At 38.9% G+C, this 18,730-nt stretch overlaps 1 protein-coding gene across 1 annotated transcript in view; it reads left to right on the top strand.

Annotated features, from left to right (window-relative positions):
* LOC144687862 (protein phosphatase Slingshot homolog 1-like) overlaps nucleotides 1-18,730 on the top strand; it is a 123,106-nt gene that overhangs the window by 16,067 nt on the left and 88,309 nt on the right. The window contains exon 2 of the mRNA XM_078554412.1: nucleotides 6,600-6,640. Coding sequence (XP_078410538.1) covers nucleotides 6,600-6,640 — 41 coding nt within the window. The remainder of the gene's footprint in view (nucleotides 1-6,599; nucleotides 6,641-18,730) is intronic.

Here is an 18,730-nt window from a genome sequence, read left to right as displayed (position 1 = left end):
ACCTGTCCACCTTCTCCTTTTGAAGGCCCTCCTTAAATCCCACTTCTTGATAAACTTTAGGACACCCTCCTTGATATCCATTTTTCTCTGACTATGCCTCTGTGAAGCACCTTGAAATGCTTTCTAAGTTAGTGGTGCTATACAAATGCAAGCTTTTGTTCTTGCAGTTAGCCACATTTTGATATAGTGCATGAATCACACCATATTATGACTGAAAAATTTAGGATCCAGGTGGATAAACATAGATATATTAAGGGAAAATGTAGTGAGCTTTAGATGGCTTTGAGCCTCAGGAAATTATTTTATTCACAAATAAAAACAAATTATTTTCAGTATATAAATGATCACGAGTTCACTATATGAGTTTGAAGAGCCTCTTGATACTTTTATTGCTCTGTGCTTCCAAGCTATTCTTAGACAAGAGATTAAACAAACTCATATGAAAGGTCTCCACTGAGCCTTTTAGTCAATGGCAGTCACAGAGGCATACTTTAATTATCAGAGGCAGCAGCTTATTTCTTCCACTTGTAATGATTGGGCAGCGACTACTGAAAATGGAGCCCTAGGGGAGGTTCAAAATTGAATGTCTTTTAATTTTACTATCTAATGCTGCAATTTTTTATAGCAGGTAACAGGCCACTGTCTCTTCTGTAAAGATTGCGACAAATGACTTGGAGATTTACAAGTATCAAACATCAGCTCGATACCTGTGCAGGATAGCAAGAGAGTTATAACTATAACAATACTTCATATTTGCATAGCACCACAACCATACAAAGTTATGTCTCAGAACACTTTAGAGGGCCGATAAGAAGGGGACACTATACAAGAGAGAGAAAAATGAGAGAATAGTTAGAAAAGGGCAAGAATATGTAATGAGAGAGAAGCTCTTAAGGAGACTTTTGAAGTCCTGGAAGGTGGCAAAAGGCAGATAAATTGAGTTAGATTGTTTAAGAGGTTGGTAATATAACAATATATTAGCACAGCACAGAAGGGGGCCATTTTTTGTACATTGAGTCTGCATTAGCCCTTTCAAATAGCAAATCAGTTAGTCCCACACCCCAGCTCTTTCCCCATATCCCGACAATAGCTGAAGGAATGGCCAACAACATTTGAATGGAGAGAATAGGAAATGAGAAGTAAGGTGGCATTAGGGAGCTGGAAGTTTTGTGTAAGGACATATGTTTAAAGGCGATTGCCAAGAAAGTGAGGAGCAAAGCCATGGAAGGATTTGAAAGTGAGCCCAGCAAGCTTAGGGAGGATTCTCTAGCCCAAGGGGAACTAGTGGACCCAATTGAAGGCTGGGCTGATTGGTGTATGGACCTAGCATAATTAAACACTTGTGTTTTGTAATCAACAAAATTATTCAGTTTCATGCTATTGTATTTGAGTTTAGCAATATTGTTTTGACATGCAGGAAAATCACATCTGCTGCTCACTCTTTATTTGACCAGCAGGTTTACTAGGCTTAGGAGATCAATGTGAGATTTCATAAATGTATTTTACACCCATGAACATTGCATCACATCAGCCCCATCAATGACAAACCTTCAGTCACGATCCCTGTCTCGATCTCTCCTTAAGCCACTTCATCACTTCAAAATAAAAACCTATCAAATTAAACCTGTTTTCATTTCCTCTTTCCTTTTAATTTTCCTTAACCCTACTTGATGTCTTTTTTTCCCCTCATTGTTTAGCAGCTGAAACTTATTCCCGCATGTGGTGTAGCACAAATGTAAGTTGTAGACAATTTCACAAAGAAGTTGTAAATATATTCTATATTCTGGAGGAATTGGTGTTTTATCAGTTTTTAAAAAACATTTCCTAATGTATTCATTACAATTTAGATTTTATTCCATCTCTCAATTAAGATTTGTTTTATTTTCTTCTCCTTTTCTGTGTTGTTAGGTTTCATTGCACCACACCCCATCCTGTGGCTGAAAGGGCAAGTGACATTTGGCACCCACCATTCTGTCCATGATAATTTTTAAGTGGCTATAATGAGATCTAAATTTTGTTATATTTTAAAATATAGAATCATACCACACGAAGGGAAGCCATTTACCCCACTGTGGCTGTGCTGTCATTCTGAAGGAGCTACCAGTTAGTCCCACTCCCCAGCTCTTTCCCTATAGCTTTGCAAAGTCTAGACATATATGTATATTATATATATGTATACTGTAAAATATTATAAAATAAGATTAGGAAAAGAAATGTTGTGCGGGAATTATTCAGCAGTGCAGATTTCACAGAATACATCTCAAAGAAGCCATGTAAGCTGATATTTTATTACCCAGCATAGTATTTTTTTTCTTTTAAGAAACAAATCCTACTTCTTTCCTTCTTCATCCAGCTCCTTAATTGTGATAACCAAGCTTCTATTGATTATAGCAACATGCAGCCTACCCATACAGTTTTGTGTTGCTACCTTTTTCTATGTATTTACCTTTCATCTACTTTCTACAAGGCTATTGATGAGATGAGATGTGACCTTGATAAAGCAGAGGCCCATCTGTGCATTGAACCATTCTGACACACTTCCTTCAACTCTTAGGCAAATTTTTGTTCTTCTGTATATATGTTTTATCAATATATTTATTTTTCCAGCTGTTCCATACAGTTCCAGCAACTCGGGTACCATCTCTCCCCACTAAATCATAAACTTACTTGAAGTCTGCAAAATACACATTATACATTTCAGTCCTTTTTTATCAGCTGCCTGCACATGAAGATTTGGCCAGCACACCTATGTCCTCTCCTTGGGGCAGCAGTTCCCTGAATGCCTTCACCTGGGTGTCCCAATTTCCTGTTCAGCAAACATCTTCCTTGGCAAACAGACCAAAGCTCTGCAATGTTTGCACTCTTTCCTGCCAACTACCTATTCAAATAAATCATCATTGTCAATTTCCATATTTGAAGCACTCAAATCATTCTGTGTGATGCAGTGAAGCTTTTTCACTACCTAAGGTGCCTTTCTTAACACCTTCCTTCACCTCACCATGGTAACGTCCTTATCAGTTCTATTCAGCCTAAGCCTTTACATTTTCTTATTTGTCTTTCTACCCATTCTACTTTCTCCAACAAGCCTTGTATCTCCAACTATTTTGCTGATTGATATAGCTTTCCAATTGACTTTGTCCTTTTTTTTTTGCCACACTGTGAATTATAGAAATAGTCTGTTTATGATTCCCTGAAACCATTATTGCTAGGAATGCAAAATTTGCACTTGTTTTCTGGTCAATTTTCAGTGATTCCAAGCTTTCTACTTTCTACTGATCTCATTAACAGGAACAATTGCTAACAGCCTTTGTATTGTCCTTGCATCCCTCACCTAAACCACTTAGCTGTTGTATTTCATTTTACTTGTGTGTCTTGGTGCATATCTTTAGGAAATTAATCCATCTCGTTTTTTAGTTTCCTACATTTTCCATTATCTTCACTCTTGCTTCCTTCACATTCTCTATCGGCACACAAGGTTTTGGGTTTAAGCTATGTCTGCTTTCTTTTTTTCTGCGCATCATCCTTGCTATTGCCACCATAGTCCCCCTCTCCCTTTCTTGCTCGCTCGCTCTTTCTCTCTGCTTTGCAAAGATCAGCAAGGGGTAAAAAAATTACATATGTATTATCACCCTGGGCTGATCTTCAGGATCCTTCAGCACATTAAGAATTAGTGATGTTCATCCTAATTAGCAGTACTGCAGCAATGCAGTGTTGCTCTTGCTCTTTGTTAGTGTATGCACTGCATTTCATTTCCAGTATTACATAAGGAAATGTTTTCTTCTATTCCAATCCATCACAAGTACCAGTCCTTTGCCATGAACTGTGATGTAGTGCTTCCTGTTTGACGTGACAAACCCCTGTCGTCCTTAAAGGCTTGTGCTTAGTGACCTTCAATGCTAACAGAAACTTATAATTGAAACATTTATACATCCTTCCAGATAACGGATAAAATAAAAGATTGGAACAAGTTATGGACTCTTGTGAGTCCAGATAACTGTCTCATTGAAGCTTTGTTTTTGAAACTCATGCCAATATTCAAATTCTTATGTTGCAACTTTTATCATATAAACATGTGTACACAAGATGTAAGAGAATTTCCATTGCTGAAATTTTGGTCTGCTTAAATAGCTCCAGCTGCATAAATAAAATGGCGGGTTCTTGCCAAACAATTAAAAATGTCTTTATGTGCTGTTCTGAAATTTGAATATTGTGTTATGAATTCAAATTATCAATAGGCTGATCAAATAGACTTAATGCCTGCTTGTCCTTGAAATGTTCACCATTCTTGCCGATCAGCAAACATCTGCTACATAAATACTTAACAACCAATAGTCGTTTTGTTCAAGCCAAGCTCTATCCCTGGAGTATAAACAAAATACAGAAGTGCTCTTTATCCAAGATACTGGTTGGATCACCTGCTCAAAGGAGTTTTGGTAAAGGATTGTGGCAACAGGCATTTTGAAGCCCATGTCTCACTCCACTCAGAAATTCACAACATCCTGGTTCGTTATGGAGTTAAGAGTTGGTCTACCCTAAAATTAAAGCTCTTGATGCTCATGATTAATGTTTGGAACAATGGCCAACTAGGGTAGATTAATTTTCTGCAATAAATAGATAAATGTCTTTGTGATTTCCCCATTCTTGCAATATTTTTTTCATTCTCTTGCCTGTTGAACCTGGAGCATGTTATGCACTGGTATCCTATACTGACATTGGCTATTAGGTCCCTAAGGCAAAACATGTCTTATTGTACTGCTTTGTTCTGTAGTATAATACTAAAATATACAGATGTAGATTGCTGCAAATCATTTTTGGGTATCTTTTTTAGGTTATCCTAATAATTCTCTGAATACATGAAGTAGGTAAAGCTAAAGGCACAATTTAGTACAATTCTATGCATGCCACAGTCCAATATGCCAACCCCAATCCCGTCAACACTGGCAAATTGCATGAAAGTTTTGGCACTTGCACAGCCTGACTGTTCTCAGTTTCACAAATTAGAATCCTCCTTTCTTAGTTGCATTACCAAGGTAAAGTTGATCTCAAATCCCACTGTTAGTAATGTGCATCCATCTTCACTTACTTTCACCATTTTAGGTATTATTCATCCTTTCATTCAGTTGTGTGTCTTGGTCGTCACTGCTTCAGATAAAATGGGTTATTTTAGACACATTTAGCCACATTTATATTGGACTTTCTGTGAAACTGCTTTAACATCACATGAAACCCATGCCAGTCCCAGCAAGTGTTTAGCAGGGCTCCCAGTCCTGTCAGTTTTATGCTGGCAGGACTGGGAGCCCTGCTCTGAAGAAGAGTCATACAGACTTGAAACGTCAACTCTGTTTCTCTCTCCACAGATGCTGTCAGACCTGCTGAGTTTTTCCAGCATTTTCTGTGATTGTTCCTGCCAGTTTTATATTCAGTGTGTAATCAGCAACATGGTGCCAATAGTAATTTTGAGAGAACTTTAGAAATCTAATTGTCTGAGGCCATTTTATATTTGATTTTCCCTATCCATATAAAACATAAAGAGGGCGAAACTGGTCTACATCAGCAGAGCAAACAGACTTGTGGCAAATCAGCAGCAGATTTTTTTTCACCACATAAAACTATTTTCTATTGACTTGGAAAATGTTGCCACCATTTTTAATTTCAAACCACAGTGAGACTAGGAAAGGAGTCTCCAAGAGGAATTTGAGTTATCGTTCTAAGAACTTTAGTGGAAAGGTATTGTGACGCAGTGAAAAATCCGATTCACCTCATGCCTGTTTTGCACTGCTGGCATAAACCGCTTTCACCCCAAAATATAGAAATGTCCCTACACTGTCAGATAGATAAAGCTTAATGTTGAATTCTGAACAATAATATTTCCTCCAGTATCATTGATCATTGACTATTTAAAAGCTGGCCTTTTGTAAGCTTAAGTCAAAAAACATCCATCAAATTTCTATAATTAATCCATGTGAGATAATGTAAATTGCTGGGTTCAGAACAGTAAAGAATGCTGTCTTTTTCATTCATTCTAAACTCTTCTATTCATGGGGATTTTAATTTTGCAGCTTTCAAAAATATAATCAGACCAAAATTAATTTGACAAAAGCTTTAAAATGAAATTCCTATGTGTGATACAAACAAGTCTGGAACATGCAGTAAAAATCCAGATTGATGAGTTGCAAGTTGCCTCAATCTGTTGTCCATAAGGGACTAATGTGAAATGCTTTTGTGCTGTTTCAGACCAAGTTTCTAATTTTGTAGCACAAAACTATCTATAATTTCATGCTAATGTTTTTAGCTCATTCGGAGACTAGAGGAAATAGAAAAAACATCAGTGTTGTAAAGTGCAGATCTTTAGCAGCAGGAGGTCTGTGCATTTGGAAAATAGATAGTGCTTTGGTACACTTGAATTCCGTGATGTGTTTATTGAAGGGACAAGAGCTTTCCATAAACTAGTTGCAGCAGAAGGCTTTTTTTTCAAACAAACAGATTCTTGTTTTGGATCTCTCCAAGTAGCCACGAACTTGCGTAAGCCCCAGTGATGACCATTCCGTTGTATCAAGGGATTTAAAGCAAGAATTGGTGACTTTCTTTTTCTCTTACAGGAAGTTGGAAGTGATGATGATCGTAGATTACAGCAACAGAGGTGAGTATGCACAATTTTAATATATTGTGTAATTTGAATAGTATTTTTTATGTTGATATTTATGGCTATTAATTTTCACTGAAACACTGAAAAGATAATAACCATTAGGTTTTTCTTAAAGTATTGTTTTAAGTCATTTATATCTTCCTCACTCTACTATTGGTCTCATCAAATGAGTTGCATTTGTACCTTGTGTGAAACTGATAGTTAACAATTGTGGGAAAATCTCAACCTCCAGTTTTCCTTCTCTTTTGAGGTGAGGAAAGACCAGCCTTCTCCTGATTGATTAAGTTCACAAACCTGTCATATGGGAAAATGTAAATTTAAATCCATGATCTATAATTAAAACCATTGTTTTTTTCTTATTTTGAGAGAAATAGATGTATTGTTGTGGAATACAGTGGCCCAAAACTGGTAAAAATCCTGGAAAATTGTGGAATCCTATGTAATAAAAGCTGAGGTTCAGTTATTTAAAATCACTGGTTTCAATCAAAAACCATTGGAACTGGAGTTGCACTCTCCAAATATCTGTAAACATTGTTATGACCACAGCTGGTGTTAATTGCTGCGCAAACCAAGTCCCAGAGGGAAACTTGGCTTATAGGCCACAACCTTTTTTTTTGTATTCTAATAACGAGAAGATGACGTACCAATCTCAGCAGTAAGAGATCCAGTAACACTTTTGGGTTTTTAAAAATTAAAAGTAAAAGTTTTATTCACAAAAAAGAAAAACTAAGCACACAAGATTACAGTTACACAATTAAGGTTAGTCTCTCAAAACATTCCCCCAAAACACACTACTTGGTCAAACCTACAAGTAAACACCTTCCAGGCAACATCCACTTATTTAAATATGGAATCCAGTAATATCTCACAAGGCAAACTGCTGTAGCTTACACAAAGATATACACATGACCTTTACCCTCTTCCACTTTGCTATAGAATTCACTTCAGAATAAAACTGCTAGCTGCTGCCCAAGGCAGCTCAAACAGCTCCAGCTAACTTCAGACATCTCCAGCTTAAATAACAGGACAAGGGTAAGCACCCTGGAAAGAACAACATGAACAAGTGACAGTTGGCCCTAGTGGGGGTGAGGTGGGGGGAGGGGACGGTGGTGGGAAAAAGATCGAAAATAGGATAAAAGGTGGGGATGAAACAATGAATAAAAATGAAAATAAATAAAAATAAAGATAAGTGGATAAAAAATAAAAATTTAAAAATAAAAATGAATATTGAAAAAAGGGGATTAAAAAAAGGGGTGAGGATGGTGGAGAGAGTTCATGGTCGGAAGTTGTTGAACTCAATGTTAAGTCCAGATGGCTGTAAAGTGCCTAATCGGAAGATGAAGTTGGGCTTCACTGGAACATTGCAGCAGGTCAAAGATCGACATGTGGGCATGAGAGCAGGATGGTGTATTGAAATGGCAAGTGACAGGAAGGTCTGTGCCATGTTTGCGGACAGACCGAAGGTGTTCCGCAAAGCGGTCATCCAGTCTGCGTTTGGTCTCTCCAATGTAGAGGAGACCGCATTGGGAGCAGCGAATGCAGTAGACCAAATTGAAGGAGGTTCAAGTGAAGCGCTGCTTCATCTGAAAGGAGTGTTTGTGCCCTTGGACGGTGAGGAGGTAAAGGAGCAAGTGTTGCACCTTCTGCGATTACATGGGAAGGTGCCATGGGAGGGGCATGAGGTGTTGGGGTTGATGGAGGAGTGGACCAGGGTGTCCCAGAGGGAACGGTCCCTACGGAATGCTGATTGTGGGGGTGAAGGGAAGATGTGTTTGGCGGTGGCATCTTGCTGGAGTTGGCGGAAATGGCGGAGGATGATCCTTTGAATGCGGAGGCTGTTGGAGTGAAAAGTGAGGACAAGGGGGACCCTATCATGGTTCTGGCAGGGAGAGGAAGGTGTAAGGGCAGAGGCGCGGGAAGGGAGACATGTCAGAAGCACCGTTTTGGAAAGTAGCATCATCAGAACAGATGCAATGGAGGCGAAAGAACTGAAAGAATGGGATGGAGTCCACACAAGAAGCAGGGTGTGAGGAGCTGTAGTTGAGGTTGCTATGGGAATCAGTGGGCTTGTAATGAATATTGGCGGACAGTCTATCACCAGAAATTGAGGCAGCGAGGCCAAGGAAGGGAAGGGAAGTGTCGGAGATGGACCATGTGAAGGTGATGGAAGGGTGGAAATTGGAAGCAAAATTGATATATTTTTCCAGGTCCAGATGAGAGCATGAAGTGGCACCAAAATAGTCATCGATGTACCGATAAAAAGAGTTGTGGGAGGGGCCTGAGTAGGACTGGAACAAGGAATGTTCCACATACCTCATAAAGAGACAGGCATAACTGGGGCCTATGCAGGTACCCATAGCCACACCTTTTATTTGGAGGAAGTGAGACCAGTTTAAGGAGAAATTGTTCTCCTAAAACTAAGACTTCAAATAGTGCTGCAGGTGTGGTCTCACCAAGGCCAAATACAATTTTAAAATAACATCTGTGGATTTGTGTATTTTGTCCCTTCCTACGTATCACAACATTCTATAGCAACCTGAGAAGACTGTGCTGATGGTTTTAGTGACCTGTCCACTAAAACTCAAGATCTCTCTTTTGCTCAACTACTGAACTACATTTCCATTTAACACATTATCCACATCAATATTCCCTCTGACAAGTCTTACGACATATATTTCCCTTTATTCAATTGCATCTGCCTTTCTCTGCTCACTTGTCAAATCCTTTTTGAATTTACACAAATTGACATTCTTCATTGGCCTCCAAATTGGTATTGCTTAGAAATATGAGCATTTTGGATGCAATTCCTTCCTCCAAATCATTTATAAAAATTCTGGGCACATACTCAGGAGAGAGAAACTAGAACATCTGGTCTTGACTGGTAAAATTGAGGGAGGCAGAGCAAGGGAAAGGCAAAGGAGGAAACACACCACCAGTTTAAGAAACAGAACAAGTATAAGATTTGAGAACAGCAAGATGTTGGTTGCTATGAAGAATCGTGAAAGTTGGAGAGCCATGAGCACCAACATTGTAAAACATGATACCTGAAGAAGAAAAAACATCAACGGCACCAACACAGGTCCTTGTTGCAGTCTCCTGATTAAGTGGCTATCCACTTCAAACTTGTCCATGCACTACTACTTATTGTTATCTACCAAACAACTATTTGTCAATCCATTTTAAAGAATTTCTATCAACACATGGGTTTGGACCTTATGTCATAACCTATTATGTGGGACAGTGTCAAATGCCTTTCTGAAATTCCAATAATGTACACTGCCTCGCCTCCTAGGTCTATCATCTCAAAAGAATATGTTTTGTAGAGTTTCAGTTTGGTTCCATGGGAAATGTTATAAAATGCTTGCTAGTAAAAGGTTTTCTCTTCAGGTTTATGGAAAATTGCACATTTAAAATTTAAAGAAATCAAGCAAGGAATTGCAATTAAACATTGTCCTTTGTAGATATTTGACGATTGAGTCAATTGCAACTTTTTGCTATGTTATTGCTTGGGAATGGGGAGGAAGAGCAGTTTCATCCGTTGTTCAGGGTTTGCTTGTATAAACCAGCTAAATGATCATACTTCTAAATCCTGCAGTACAATGGCATTACAGTTTCACTTCTTAATGTTCCTGCCATTTGTTTCTGTAATCTCTCATTAATTTACACTTGGGTGTTCTGTTTGCAGAATTTCAACACTCTATCTGCATGCCACTTTACCTGTTCATCTAGAAGAAAATCTGAATAATTGATATTCATTTGTACTAACAAACCATAACATTATTCCCATTGTGTATGTACTTTCTTTTAGATGATTCTTTTTAATTATAATCTAGTGCTGTGCAAGAAAGTGAATGTTGGCCAGTCAAAAACTCTAATCTCATTCAACAGACCAGAAATTAAAAACATGTTTCACCATTTTTAGGTCCTTTGTTATCCTTCACAATTTCTTGGGTCAGCTGGATAAGGCACTGAAAATTGATCTGTATCGATGGACACAAATCTCATAAATCACTAAATGACGCGTGCATCCAACATACAGACAATTCAACACCTTATATCTTCATTCCTGGCATTTTGCACCCTTTCCCAATATTGTGTGGGAACTCTTTATGCATTTCTTCTATTGGTCACTTGGTGGGGATAGATGCACAGCAAATCTGATAGTCCAATAGAAATAGCAGGCATTTGTGGCTATGGCAACACCATTCTAGTCGCATGCACTTAATTTAGTAGAAAATGCTATGCGTACATACACAGAATTTAGTGCTTGTGTATGTTTTTTAAAAATCAGTAACTCACAATGATCAAAAATGTTTTCACACCCTGCTTTTGTATTTTTCCACCAGCAAACACAAAACAGACACAATTCACCATGTGAATGAATTTTGAGATCACTTGCCCAATGACAGTTATTTTATTTACCAATTAAAATGCAATTTATCACACTTGGGCTGCTTGACTGCCTGTAAATTGGTGTTATTGTCATCATTGGAAAGGGAAGGGGGGGTTCCTGGAACAACCAAGCAGAGTCTGAACCACTATGTTCATTGTTACAGTTACATTGTGCTGCAGTAGACTTATTTCCAATGTACTGTAGAAGTTTTTTGAATGCAGAAATTTTAGAATTAAGACTGAGAAAAAATAGTAGCAGGGTAAATGACAATGCAGTGATATATCTGATCATATATTGTGCATAAAAACAAGGTAAAATATCTTGCAAGATTTACCTGATAGCCCTGTCCATTTAACACTCATTGGTGTAATGTAATTAAACTTTTACTTATGTAGGGTTTTATCACATCAAAATCTCTCAAAGTAGTTTTTACTTTAGAAGAGCATTAAGGAAAAACATACTAACAGATGAATTTTGATATACCTGCTAGACATGAACACTAAAACCATAAGCCTTAAATTATTCCATTCCAAAATCCTAAAACTCATTGATCAATATGATTGTATCTGTATTCTCTTGCCTGCAACCCCAAAAAATGAAGTTCACGGAGCAGCTGTGCATGTACAAAAAGTTATGGCAAGAGGGAACAAAAACAGAAAATGCTGGAAAAACTTAGGTCTCACAGCACCTGTGGAGAGAAAAAAACAGTTAACGTTTCGAGTCCTTATGACTCTTCAGAGCTAAGGAGAAGTAAAAATGTAATGAAATTTATGCTGTTTCAGGGGGACGGTGCAGGTGAAGCTGGATAGAGGGCCAGTGATAGGTGGAGGCAAAGGAGATATTGCCAGAGATGTCATGGGCAAAAGGACAAAGGGTGATACGGCCTAAAGGAGATGCTGATGGTGGCATTAAAATCAGAAAGCAGAATGTGATAATGGCAGGACAAGGGTAAGCACTCTAGAAAGAACAGCATGAACAAGTGACAAAACAAAAACAGAATTACCTGGAAAAACTCAGCAGGTCTGGCAGCATCGGCGGAGAAGAAAAGAGTTGACGTTTCGAGTCCTCATGACCCTTCATGTTGAAGGGTCATGAGGACTCGAAACGTCAAAATGAACAGAATGTTGAAGGGTCATGAGGACTCGAAACGTCAACTCTTTTCTTCTCCGCCGATGCTGCCAGACCTGCTGAGTTTTTCCAGGTAATTCTGTTTTTGTTTTGGATTTCCAGCATCCGCAGTAGTTTTTTGTTTTTATGAACAAGTGACATCCATTTCAACACCCCATCCTGCTCTGATGCCCACATGTCTGTCCTTGGCCTGCTGCAATGTTCCAGTGAAGCCCAACGCAAACTGGAGGAACAGCACTTCATCTTCCAATTAGACACTTTACAGCTTTCTGGACTCAACATCGAGTTCAACAACATCAGAACATGAACTCTCTCCTCCATCCTCACCCCCTTTTTATCCCCTTTTTTCAATATTCATTCTCATTTGCTAATTTTTATTTTTTTATCCACTTATTTTTATTTACTTTCATTTTTATTCATTGTTTCATCCCCACCTTTTATCCTATTTTCAATCTCTTTTCCCACCACCATCCCCTCCCCTCAACCCACCCCCACTAGGACCATCTGTCACTTGTTCATGTTGTTCTTTCCAGGGTGCTTACCCTTGTCCTGCCATTATCACATTCTTCTTTCTGATCTTAATGCCACCATCGGCACCTCCTTTAGGCAGTATCACTATCATTAACAACCCTTTGTCCTTTTCTCCATGACATCTCTGGCAATCTCTCCTTTGCCTCCACCTTTCAGTGGCCTTCTATCCAGCTTCACCTGCTCCACCCCACTTAAACAGTATAAATTTAGTTACATTTTTACTTCTCTTAAATCTTAAGGACTCGAAACGTTAACTCTTTTTTTTCTCTCCACAGATGCTGTTAGACCTGCTGAGTTTTTCCAGCATTTTCTGTTTTTGTTTCAGATTTCCAGCATCTGCAGTATTTTGCTTTTACCTATGGAAAGAGGGAATTCTTCTGCACTGACTTTTTCCAGTAAAAAATTGCAAGAGAGCTCAAGTATACTGAATTGGGTCCACATTGGATCTGGAGTTCCGATGGATGCTGCTTCCTACAGATGATTTTGTCTAGCAGAATTGTTCGTAAGAAGCAACAAGTAACTTCATTCTAGTAATAGCATTTAAGATGTAAACTAAGGATTTATTTAATAAAAAGCTTTGAAGACTACATCAGTGGGAAACCCACCCGTTGTTTTTTTGACAAAAATATATGTTGATTGGACCAGTATTCTAACTAACAGATACATGAAAGACAGCTAAGTTAAGCCAGGTTGTTGATGACTATTTACTGACCCTTGTTCTTGCAGGAAGCAGGCTGCTGAGTCACATCCTAGCAAGGGCTCCATATCCTGACTTGGCTTTCTGTCTGATGTAGGGATGCTTGAAGATTGCTACTCTGGTTAACAGATTGATTACTGGAAATGTTATCCCTCTGGGATTGTAAATCTTTGTATTGTATGAGGAAATATGTTTCACACAATTGTTTTCTAAAAATATTATTCTGTAAAAACAATTATGCTATGTTTTAAGGAAGCTGTTTGTGAACAAGTTGTAGACAAATGAAACCTATCTCCATTTGCAATACATGCTAAAGCTGAGAGTCTAGAGAAAATGAAGCAGTACTTTTTTAACATGAAAGTAATTTTATTGTACTAAGTATGATTTCATGTGCTGTTCTGTTTAAAGCTCATTTATGTCATATTGATGTGTTCCTGCCATCTGATGTCACTTGGTATTACCTCTGCATTACATGTGGGTTAAACTGCGATATAAGATATTAGAAAGGGAGAGAATGACATGTTTCTTTCATTTTTCACAGGGCTAGTTTTCATAGGTGCAGTTTTTCTTGCTGTATTACAAGCAATGGATCGCTGCTATGAAATCCTTAATAGTTTACAAAGTTCACGATGGGTTGGTTAGGGATCAAAGGGTACAATTAGTCCTGTGTTTTAGACATACTACAGGGAGGATTCCCCGGTCTAACTTTTAAATCCCAGTTTAAATTTACATTTTGAGTTGACTGGGAAGGCAGAATGGGGTAGTGCACTGATGTGCCCCAGATAACTCTGCCCTAGGTTCAATCCTTCCACCTCACCCCCTTCCCCTCCCCCTTTCTAATGTCTGCTGTTGTCAGTTCTCAATAAGAAATAAAGACTCTACAAGAAGGATGAATCATCCATGGCTAACTAAGGAAGTTAAGGGTGATGTCAGATTAAAAGAAAAGGCACGCAATATTGCGAAGACTTGTGGTAGGCCAGAAGATTAGGGAAATTTTAGAAACTAACAAAACATGATTTTTTGTTAAAAAGAGGGAGAAAATAGAATGATAGTAAACTAGCAAGAAAAATAAAAACTGGCAATAAGAGCTTCTACAAGTACATAAAAAAGGAAGAGAGCAGCTAAAGTAAATATTGGTCCTATAGAGAGTGAGATTGTGAATTAATGGGAAACACTGAAATGGCAGAGACTTCGAATAAATATTTTGTATTTGTCTTCACGGCAAAAGACGCTAAAAGTATCCGAAGAATAGTAGAAAATCAAGAGGAAAAAGATAGGGAGGAACTTAAAACAATCATTTTCACTAGAGGAAAAATAAGAACATAAAAAATAGGAGCAAGAGTAGGCCATTTGGCCCCTCGAGCCTGCTCTGCCATTCAATAAAATCATGGCTGATCTGATTATGGCCGTAACTTCACTTTCCTGCTGACGTCTCACCCAACCATCACCACCACCGCTGCCAAATAAACCTTGAATTAATTCAACAATACAGCTTCCATTGTTCTCTCGGGTTGAGAATTCCAAAGATTAAGAACCATCCAAGAGAAGAAATTTCTCCTTGTCTCCATCTTAAGTGGGAGATCCTTTATTTTGAAACTGTGCCCCCTAGTTCTAGAGTTCTGCACGAGGGGAGACATCGACTTTGTAAAGTCCTCTCAGAATCTTATATGTTGCACTTTTTGTGATTCATATACAAGGACATCCAGATCCCTCTGTACTGTAGTATTCGGCTGTGTCTCTCCATTTAAACAATATTCTGATTTTCTATCTCTTCTCACCAAACTGGACAACCTCACATTTTCCCACATCATACTACTACTGCTGAATTTTTGCCCACTCAGTTCTCCTATCTATATCCTTTTGCAGACTCTTTAGCCCAGATTTTCACTCCTGAGTTGGGTGCGTAGAGGTGGGATGATTTGACTTTTAAAAAAGCTGCTCAGACATCATTTTCAGTTTGGGTGGGGGAACGGCTGGATTAAGTCGGGATGAGTGACCTAGGAATAACTGAGGAGGATGCTGGGTGTGGAGGTGGGCTGGGCAGAAAACCTGCCTCAGGGCTCTGGCACTGTGCCCAAAGTTTTTTTGTAAGGTGCTTCTGACAGTTTTGATAGGTTGCTTTGACTGTTTTGATTTTATTGATTTTGACAGGTCTGTTAATTTTTCCAATGAACTTGGCAGTAATGGGTTTATGCACATTTTACACATATTTATGCCTACTTTTAACCATTCCAAAAGTGTACCTTACCTCCCCCAAAGGTGTCCTGGACCTCTGCAAAGGGGTACTCTGTCTACCCAAATGAAGCTGCAAAGTTCAGTCCTGCCCCTACCTGGTCGAACCTGCACACTTCAGGTTTCACACTCCTAACCTACAAAAATCCCACTTCATGGTGGCAGCTGATAATTTAAATGGCTAGCTGCACCCCCTAAAACATGCATATGCGAAACGCACCCCACCACCCCCATTCCCACCCCCTTCAAAAATGGGAAGTGCCGTGTTTGGGGGTAGGACTTACGATTTTCAGTCACTTCTGAGAAAATCTGGGCCTTTGTGTCCCCCTCACAACTTGGCTTCCCTAACTATCAATGTATCGTCAGCAAATTTGGCTACAATACACTTGGTTGCTTCGTCCAAGTCATTAATATAGATTGTAAATAGTAAACCCCCTAGCACTGATTCCTGTGGTACCGCACTGGCTGAAGTTTGCCAACCTGAAGATGATCCATTTATCCTGACTCTGTTTCCTTTTAGTTAGCCAGTCCTCTATCTATGCTAATTTATTACACCCAACACAAGAGCTCTTACCTTGTGTAGTAATCTTTTTATGTGGCACCTTATGGAATGCCTTTTAGAAATACAAATACACTATACTGGTTCCCTTTTATCCACCCTCAACCCTATTTCCTAAAAAAGGAAATAAAGAAATCAAAGAGAGAGCATGAAAAAAGTTTAGCAAGTAAAGTTAAAGATAACCCAAAGATGTTTTACCAATACATTAATGCTAAAAGGTTAGTTAAAGAAAAAGTGGGACCTATCAGAGATGAAGATGGAAACTTGTGTGTAGATGCAGAGGCTGTGGGAAGGGTTTTGAATGAATATTTTGTCTCCGTGTTTACAAAGGAAAGGGAGGATGTAGATATAGTAGTCCAGGAGGAACACTGCGAGATATTGGACGGGATAGTCATAAAGAGAGAGGAAGTACTCAAAGGGTTGAAATCCTTGAAAGCTGATAAATCACCAGGGCCAGATGGATTGTTTCTGAGGCTGCTGAAGGAAGTCAGGGAGGAGATAGCAGATGCTCTGAGGATGATTTTCCAATCTTCACTAGATACAGGGGAGGTACAGGAGGACTGGAGAAATGCAAACGTAGTTCCATTGTTTAAAAAGGGATCAAAGGAAATGCCAAACAATTATAGGCCAGTTAGTCTTACATCGGTGGTGAGCAAATTAGTAGAATCAACTCCGAGAGATAGGATTAACTGTCATGTGGAAAGGCATGGACTAGTCAGGGATGGTCAGCATGGATTTGTTAAAGGAAGGTCTTGCCTCACAAATTTGATTGAATTCTTTAAGGAAGTGACAAGAAGGGCTGATGAAGGTAGTGCAGTGGATGTTGTGTACATGGATTTTAGCAAGGCATTTGACAAGGTCCCACATGGCAGATTGGTCAGGAAAGTAAAAGCCCATGGGATTCAGGGTAATGTGGCAAACTGGATAAAAGGTTGGCTTTGTAACAGGAAACTAAGGGTAATGGTCGATGGATGCCCTTGCAAATAGAAAGTTGTCTCAAGTGGTGTTCCACAGGGCTCGGTGTTGGGACCCTTGCTGTTTGTGTTATATGTTAACGATTTGGAAGTGAACGTGGGGGGCAGGATTGGGAAATTTGCAGATGACACAAAGATTGGCCGAGTAGTGGATTGTGTAGAGGATAGCCATAATCTCCAAAACGATATAGATGGGTTGGTGGAGTGGGTGGTAAAGTGGTAGATGGATTTTAACATAGAAAAGTGTGAGGTCATACATTTAGGGAGGTCAAACAGTTACAGGGATTACAAAATAAATGGGAATATACTAAGAGGGGTAGATGAAGTGAGAGATCTTGGCGTACAAGTACACAGGTCCCTGAAGGCAGCAGTTCAAGTAGACAAGGATGTAAAGAAGGCATATGGAATGCCCTCCTTCATTGGCAGAGGTATAGAATATAAAAGTAAGGATATAATATTGGAATTGTGTAAAACACCCTGGTGAGGCCACAACTGGAGTATTGTGTGCAGTTCTGGTCACCACATTACAGGAAGGACGTAATAGCTCTGAAGAGAGTGCAGAGGAGGTTTACAAGAATGTTACCAGGGTTAGAAAAGTGCAGCTATGAGGAGAGATTGGATAGGTTGAGGTTATTTTCCTTAGAACAAAGAAGGCTGAGAGGTGACTTGATTGAGGTGTACAAAATTGTGAGGGGAATAGATAGAGTGGACAGGATAAAATTGTTTCCCTTGATGGAGAATTCTAGAACCAGGGTACATAGTTTCAAGATAAGTGGCAGAAGGTGTAGTGGGGACATGAGGAAGAGGCTAGTGGGGCTAGAGAAGTTGATCAGTAATGAAAAACAGTTCTTCCTGATTGAACAGGGCTTAACGTTATTGTTTTTTGCAGCAAGAATAATGCATATAAAGTTGAAGTTCATGTCAAATTGTTGATTTTGTGTTGATCGTGTGAAGACTGCAACAGTGCATCCTGTGGAGGAGTAGGAATTCACTGAAGGCGGCTTCTGGATTTCCGCATTTAACTGCACATGTCAGAAGCTGGTGTCAGTTTAACAGGGTAATGATGGCAATCAGTGACTCTTTCACTGTTATTACAACCCCAAATTTGAGACCAATAGCTTTATAAGAAGAGGTTTGATTCAGAGTGAGTGACCTTTTACAGAGCTATGAAGTAATGTGTCCTTCGTTGTTGTAACTGTTAGATCCTGCTCAATGGTAAGTAGTTGTATTGCCATTGACAATTTCTCATCACTTTTAAAGTCCTTCGCTCACACAAGAATAGAAAGGATTATTGGATAATTTCAGTCTTGTGTTATGCTTTTTAATTTACACAACTCTGTTCAGAGTAGTTTGTAAATATGATAAATTGTTTGTGGCTCATGTTAAACTACCCTGATAGTCTGTATATTACCTTGTAATAATGTTTTGGGTGTGTCTTCAGTGCATAAGTTTGAATATTAATTGACTTTTCTAGTGTTTGTATTAAATGTATGTTGCATTGCTTTAATAAAGTTTGAAAATGCTTGGCACAGATACAATAACCATATAGAAGGAATTGTTCATGCTTGTT

This window comes from Cetorhinus maximus, chromosome 12 (assembly GCF_964194155.1).
Source record: "Cetorhinus maximus chromosome 12, sCetMax3.hap1.1, whole genome shotgun sequence".
Lineage (NCBI taxonomy): Eukaryota > Metazoa > Chordata > Chondrichthyes > Lamniformes > Cetorhinidae > Cetorhinus > Cetorhinus maximus.
This window is presented reverse-complemented; position numbering and strand designations above follow the sequence as displayed.